At 29.8% G+C, this 7,777-nt stretch overlaps 1 protein-coding gene across 1 annotated transcript; it reads left to right on the forward strand.

Moving 5' to 3' along the window:
* The first annotated feature begins 214 nt into the window (after positions 1–214).
* Positions 215–2,347, forward strand: LOC100571740 (THAP domain-containing protein 1-like). Its single transcript, XM_029490045.1, has 4 exons — positions 215–285; positions 371–561; positions 621–823; positions 2,270–2,347. Exons 1-4 carry the CDS (start codon positions 215–217, stop codon positions 2,345–2,347), a joined length of 543 nt encoding a protein of 180 aa, XP_029345905.1.
* Positions 2,348–7,777: the final 5,430 nt, after the last annotated feature.

Genomic DNA, 7,777 nt, shown 5'->3' on the forward strand with positions numbered 1-7,777 from the left:
TTATCATGAGGATACTGATAATGCTATACTTATTATCAGTTATCAACATTTACCATATTAATAAATTATGAATTGCGATTTTTGAGATTTGCGACATTACAGTAGGCATAATAATTAATTATTGCACTTTGCGACTCTTCAACTTTTGTTACTGTGTTCATAGAGCAAAGATACCTAACTGTGTTACCGATAATAAATACTATTATTTGCCATTATGCCAGTCTCATGTTCAGTGCATGGATGTACCAATAGACAGATACGTGGTTGTTCCCAACATTTTTTTAAGTGAGAACTTTTAGTTATCAATCTGAAAGAATATACTCCCCTGAGATGAATCTGATTATTATTCGTATATTTTGATGAATTGCAGATTTCCTTTAAAAGATCTCAATAAACTACAATTGTGGATTGATGCAGTTAAGCGTAAAGGATTTATTCCGAATAATTCTAGTAGAGTATGTAGTGACCATTTTTTACGCTCCGAATTTGTGGTCAGACCTGGAGGAAGTTATAAATTAATGTTAAAAGGTGAATCAGTTCCTTCACTTCTTATGTCTGGAAGTTTGGAACCTCCTAAAAAATTGTGTAATATTGAAACTATTCATGAAACACCACTACAGAGTACCAGTATGACAATTACACATTTACACCTAATTTAAATCCTACAATTTTAAAATCGCAGGAATCTATTGATTCAGTTGCAATTGATTTATCTATCACTAAGACACCACCAAACGTTAATTTAACACCCATCAAAACACCACACTATATATCTCCTTTATTAAAGACACCTTCAAAATGTACTCAGCACCCTTCTACATTAGTAACAAATTATTATAAAAAAATATTTGAGTGTACGTTTACATACATTTGGAAAAATGTTTTCTACTAACATTCTTAACCCTGTGAATAAACGCCACACACTGACTAAAGCTATTTTATTTTATCACCAGTAAACCTTTTGTTTGTTATATTTAAAGTTTTTAATTTTGTTTTGTTTTGTCAATTTATTTTCATAAAATTGTTCACTTGCAAGTTGCAAGTTTATACAAATATTGTATATTGTTAAAAGTATAAATTAAACTTTTGTACCTACATAAATAATATATATTAATATTACAAATAATAATTGTTTTCACTTTAGAGACAAATTAGACATAATAAACAATATTATTCTCTAGGCATATTATAGTCTACACACACATGTGGAAAGAATAGCTGATATACGTTATAAAACAAATACTATAGTTGACAAGAAAAGTGCACCTACCTACCTACCTATATTAAATTTGTTTCTGGTGGTGGTGAAAGAAAATTGGTAAGTACCTAACTAAATCCAACAATAATATCCATATTACATTTCACACTCTGCTATAAATCAATAAAGTAATTGGATATTACATAGATAAGGTATGTAACAAAATATAATATTAAGCAATAGTTATTAGTTTGAAATTTTGAATTTATTAGAATTCAGATTTCAGACTAATAACATATTTATTTGATTAATTAATATACTGTGATAACTGAATAAGTACTGATAATATTATTTGTAAACATTGCCTGCTTTGTAAATGGCGGCCGACTTCGATGACAAGAAGGAGACGGCTATCTAGTTGTTGTATGGTCATAGTATATTATAATATTGATATCAACAATTTTTGTGTCTACAATTTTTTCTAAAATACAATCGGCAACGTCGTAAATTAGTTTTGTACGGAATCGTGTGAATAAAAAGGTATACGTGGAATCGTGAATTACCGATATAATTTAGGTATCATATTCACCTATATGATTTATATTTTATTTGTTTTTCGTTGTCATGAAAATGTTGTGTCATCATTTCGTTACACATTTTTTGGCGTTGTAGCCTCCGTAAAGTAGTTTCACTTCGAAAACAGATTGTACATTGTAATAATTATTGTGGATTATTAATATTATTATGTTTTTTATTAATAACTATAAGGAGAGTTATAATGTCACTGTGACTTCGGCATGAACTATATTTAGGACGTATATTTTATAGAAGGGGAATTACCGAGCTAATCATATAATTTAAATCTGAAACGAATTGGAATAAAATATTATAAATATATGAAGACAAACATTGTTTGTGTTGTCTTTGATTGTTCATGCATAATAAAATTTTTTCTTGAATTGGGAATGACTGGAAAGATACTGAGTTAGAATATCCGGAGACATAACATTATTTGTTACTGTTATACAACATCATTACTTTACAGATATATAATATTATATTTATTTATAGACTGATTACTTTGATCTCAACGATGTGCTTGTTCCACATAAAAAATGTCTGACGTTTATAGCTATAGGATGTAAATGAAATAAATATAGGTACCAACGCTGGTGTACAGTCGTTTTTCCACTTAAAAAGTCATTAAATTAAAACAAATATATAATAGATCATAATTATTTAACTTTCATAATATTTATATTTGCTATAATTAGTACTGTGATCGATACGGATCTATTGTTTTCTGAAATACTCAAAAACGACAAAATCCTATTTTATTATGAACGAACGTAGGTACAGCAAATGTCGATGTTTTCGGCATAGTTTTCTTGCAGCACACTTTTCAAACTGTGTTTTCAAAATTACTAAAAAGTTTTAAAAAAATCAGACTTTTCCGAAATTCCATCGTGTTTGATTTTCAATTTATTTATTGGAAATAACGAATATTTGTAGCATTCCTCGATGGCTTGAACAGAAATAAAAAATGGTATTTACGAGTATATATTATAAGAGAAAAAAGTAACAAGACACTTCGTTAGTTCAGCAACAGCTTCTCTTGTGCGTGTCAGAATATTTAAAAAAACAAGAAATCGAATTTGCTCTTGATATGTGATGTTATATAGTATATACCGCATGTTGTTTGAATAAATAGATATTTCTACGCATTTGTTGATTAAAAAGCAACGATATCTGTCATCACGGGGGATGTATCGTAATATTATTCACATAATAATAATATGTAATAGCTCTTTTGGCGCTCCACTGATAACAGATAAACCCTATATTTATAGTTGTTATAATATATCATATTATATTATGCACTATATTATTATTATAATATGTATAATAGGTGCCACACTCTACAGTGTGGGCGTGTCTCGCTATCGGATATAACCTTATTCATCCCGTGGCAAATCAATGTATTATTATTTATTATTGTCTAGATGCACGTGTATTTCTCGATAATAATATTATATTATAAGAAACAATTGATGCCGTTCGATCGAAATTCTCTCGTATAGCCGTATAGATTACTGTTGAAAAACTCCCATTTAACCAATAGACGATGTGTCACGGTGTCTTTGAGATATACTTAGGGTGAGGACAAGTGGACTTTTGACACACGCCGTATGTCAGCTGTGTGCACACACGAACACACACATTGCCATAATTACTAAAATAAAATACTGTCCTGAGTTAAAAAATAGTCAATAGATAACACAAATGAGAGGAACAGCTAGTGTAATTTATTTTAGTTATCAGCATGGGATCAAAAACAATTCCTAAATACAGGTGAACGTTGACGAAACCTCGGAACCTAACATTATTATTTTGTATTATGTTAATTGAAAATATGGTAAGTCGTGTGTATAATATAATATTATTGTAGGAGAAACCCGGAGAATGCGTCATGACGATTTACGAATGTCATCTTCTCGTGATCTCAGATATAATAATATTTCTGAGATGCCTAATCTCTATAGGTATAGGTACTTATAAATTGTCAATAATAATATTATTGTGTTTCTGTACGAATTAGTATAACGTGGTAGGTAACTACACGAGCATTAAACGATGCGAAAGTTTTGTTATATTTTGTTATTAGCATTGTAAGTAATATAATACTTTTTTTTTGTGGGATAATAAAATTTTATATTTTGTTTTAAAAAATGTAATATTCTTATTTTTAAAGTTATACTCTGTAGTTATCACAAATATTAGTGACTCGATTCAAGCGACAATTTTGAATTTTGATGTATTTTTGAGATCGGATGTTGTGCACGATATATAAATAAATTCGAGATACCACAGCAGTCACTAAAACATGGTACGCTTATACGAGTTCCTAATAGATTTTCGTACAAAACACGGGGAAACATAACATAAAATTTCCCGTTCACGAAAATGATAAAATACTATATTATAGGTACCGTTCTCGCGAGGTGAAACCATTAAAGATCGTACGTCTCGTTCACAGCTATTTATACGAGGATAACAATGGCTGATGTGTAGGTAATTGAAATAAAATCGGACAACGTTTTCGTAGGTACATAATAATATATAGGTAGCATAATCCGTGGTTTTTGCTCTCAGGGAAATATTTATTTTTAGCGGTCATAATAATATTGTTATGATATGATGACAGACAAACGGGGTAGACATATGCCTTCAGGAAGCAATTTTCTTTTCTTTCTTTTTTTTTTTACTTGTATAGTGTTGCATTATTATACGACATAAAATAATAGTACCTATCCAATATCCATATTATAATTTAGGTACCTGCGTAATAATGTTGCAATCTGTATACCTAGCCAAGTTCGCGTCCGTGTTACGATTGGTGTTTAAACATCATCCTTTTGTGGTTCTCCGTTATTAATCTTGGTTAGACTTTTCCTGTTCCTAAAATATTAGTAGGTATACCTACAACTGCAGATTTCCGCCGGTGTAATCGATCTTCTTCACCTTCTGATCAATTAGTTCTCTCCCATTAACCGATTCGGCTTCTTCTTACAACTTTATCTCGCCGCGTGTTATATTAATATATCGGTCTATATCCTAATCACCATATTATAATTAATGTTCACGCTGTATTATTCCTACCATCACATATTTAAATGGAATGTGTTGGTTCTTTTCATTACAATTAATCGTTTTAATTAATTGTCGTAATGAACAGCAAACATTTCATACACAAACTATCTACAACATACGAAACAGGTAAATAATTTGAATAGAACAACAATATTGTTAGGTTATAGGACTTTGATAATACCCACAGATAAATTGATAAGCAGTGTTTGGGACTTATTGTACATAACACTTGTTATTATTAAAACAAGCGCTTAAAAGTGCATTCAAATCAGCACTTAAAGGTTAAGAGCATACAAATAAGAAAACAATTTTAAAAAAATAGTTACCTTCAAAAATGTCCAAATTTTCCACTTACATTAAAAAATACAAAGTATGTACCTAAACATATTAATTGTACGAGTGTTAAATATATTTTTAAAGACAACAATAATTTTATACACTGTGATTTTTTTTTAGATTTAATTTAATTTATAAACACTTTAAACGAGGCAATAACAAATTAATTAATTTCTTTAAAAAAAAATCAAATACTTTTGACCTTAAATTTTAGTTTCTGAGAACATTATTATTTTTAACTTTTGGATTTTCTGAAAAATAAATTTCAAATTCCTTAAGAGTACATCAGTTTCAAAATATTGGCACTAATTTTCAGTCGTCATGTCGATATGCTAACTCCACGAACATACTAAACTTCTCCGTTTATTAAATAACAAATATTATTATAATATCAGTATTATAACATACGCTCGCAAAATAATGCGCACACAGTCTATTAGTATACCTAATACTACGCAGTACGTAGGTACGCGAAAAGATTGCAGCTTTAACTGGTAGACTGAAACACAATATGGACCAAAGGTAGATGGGATTTTTTTTTCCATTTTACAGATAATTTCTATTAGAATCGAGTTATTTGAGTAGCCCTCACAATTTACACCATAATATCATTAGGTTCTTATAAGAGTCGATAATGTAATATTATTTTTTTTTCGCGCTAACACCGCCAACGTATCGTGTCGTGTTGTGAACGCAGTAAACGAAAATATTCAACACCATAGTATTGCTGTTACACGTCAAGATCAAGGGCTCGGTCATTTTTGCGCTACAACAATAACAAATTGTGCGCATACGCCATACGTCATGATCATTAATATAATACGATTAATATTTGCAGTGCAGGGGCGTCATTTCAGTTTTTTTTCTGGGTGTGCAAACTTTTAGGCAGGCCAATTTTGACATTTCACCAGGCCATTAAAAAATATATATATTTATATATATATATATAAATGTAGGAAACCTATGCAAACCTATGTAAATATTCTTTCCTCCCCTTTTATAGTTCTAATTGAAACTCATAACGACTAATGCAACTTTTAAATAGCTAGCAATTCAAAGAATTAAAAGCTTATAAGCAGTTAAAGCAACCAGCTAATGTCATTACTGTTCATATATAAAAACTTAAAATATATATATTTTATATTACCTATATATGAAAACATGTATAAGTAAATTATGACGGCGCATTGGAGTATTAATAGCAGGCCAATTGTTAACATTTTTTAAGTTAGTAGTGCCATTGCACACCCTGCCCCCCCCCCCCAAATGACGCCCCTGTTGCAGTGTAATGTACGAATGATTGTTTCAACATTGGTTAAAATATGTAAAAAATATGTGCTTCATATTTTAATTTTTTTTATTCCAGTACTCTATGCAATTTTTTTCATCTGAAGCCATATAAAATTAAGCAAATATTTTTTTTAGTAAAAAAGTTAAGAAGGAGTGTTTCGATTTCAACATATAGTACCTTATCTTTTAGCAAATTGGATCAAGATGGTACTTTAGAAAAGTCATTTTTCGATTTTTTCAATAGTTATTTAATGCCACGGGAAAAACCACCGGAAAATTACGAAAAAACGCTAAAAATGGGATTTTAATTTCTAACGCTTTGTTTATCACCATATAAACGAATAAAAAATTATAATATTTTAATATTAATTCAACTTACATGATAAAATAAATAATAACAAAATATAAAATATCCAGACTGACAAACCGTCTCCGCTCAGAATCGTTTTTCTTATACAATGATATTATATCATTGAATTCAAGTCTAATACAACTATTATACAATGACCCACTTGTAATCTACTGTACAGCAGAGCGACATCCACTTACCTGCTTTTTTTTCAACTTAAAAATATATAGCCCTGTTTGTGGAATTGACAACTACTTGTTGAATTTACAAAAGGTATGAGTTTATGATACGATGCATAAGAACTTTGAGTGCACTATCATTGCGACTTTTGTAAGACACTCAAAAACGGACAACATTTGAGATGGTCTAGTATTTAGAACTGAAATCGTGTCCAACAAGTGTACACTTTAATTACAACATTTTAATACACTGTTCTCTGCTAATAATAGTAACATACCAGTATGATGCAATGTTGTATAATACCTATCAATTCAAATAATGCATACAAATTCTGAGAGTGGCACATGACAAATCAATGAGGTTTTCCAAATTAATTTCGTTTCCGTCAGTGACAGACCGCGAATCGCTGATACACCGTGGTCGCTATTAAGTATTATTACAACATCATAATAATAATTAATAATATTATACATCCTTGCCATGCACATTGTTATAACCAGACGTATAGGAACCCCGGTATCACAAAGTTTCCGTATGGCGGAATTTTTTTTTTTGGTCTCGAGACTTGGAGATACCGAAGTTCCAGTTAATCCACTGTATAAGTATAAATAGTATAATGCAACGATAGACAAATATTTATTATTCATTTTAAAATACATATATAAACAGACATAGAAAAACATAATGAAAATTCACAAAAACCAAAGGTTTAAGTGGAAAATAAAGTTCTTAAGTGACTCAGATGTTTACATACGTCTAAATTAAAAAATAAA

The sequence above is a fragment of the Acyrthosiphon pisum genome, chromosome A2 (genome assembly GCF_005508785.2).
Source record: "Acyrthosiphon pisum isolate AL4f chromosome A2, pea_aphid_22Mar2018_4r6ur, whole genome shotgun sequence".
Classification (NCBI taxonomy): Eukaryota; Metazoa; Arthropoda; class Insecta; order Hemiptera; family Aphididae; genus Acyrthosiphon; species Acyrthosiphon pisum.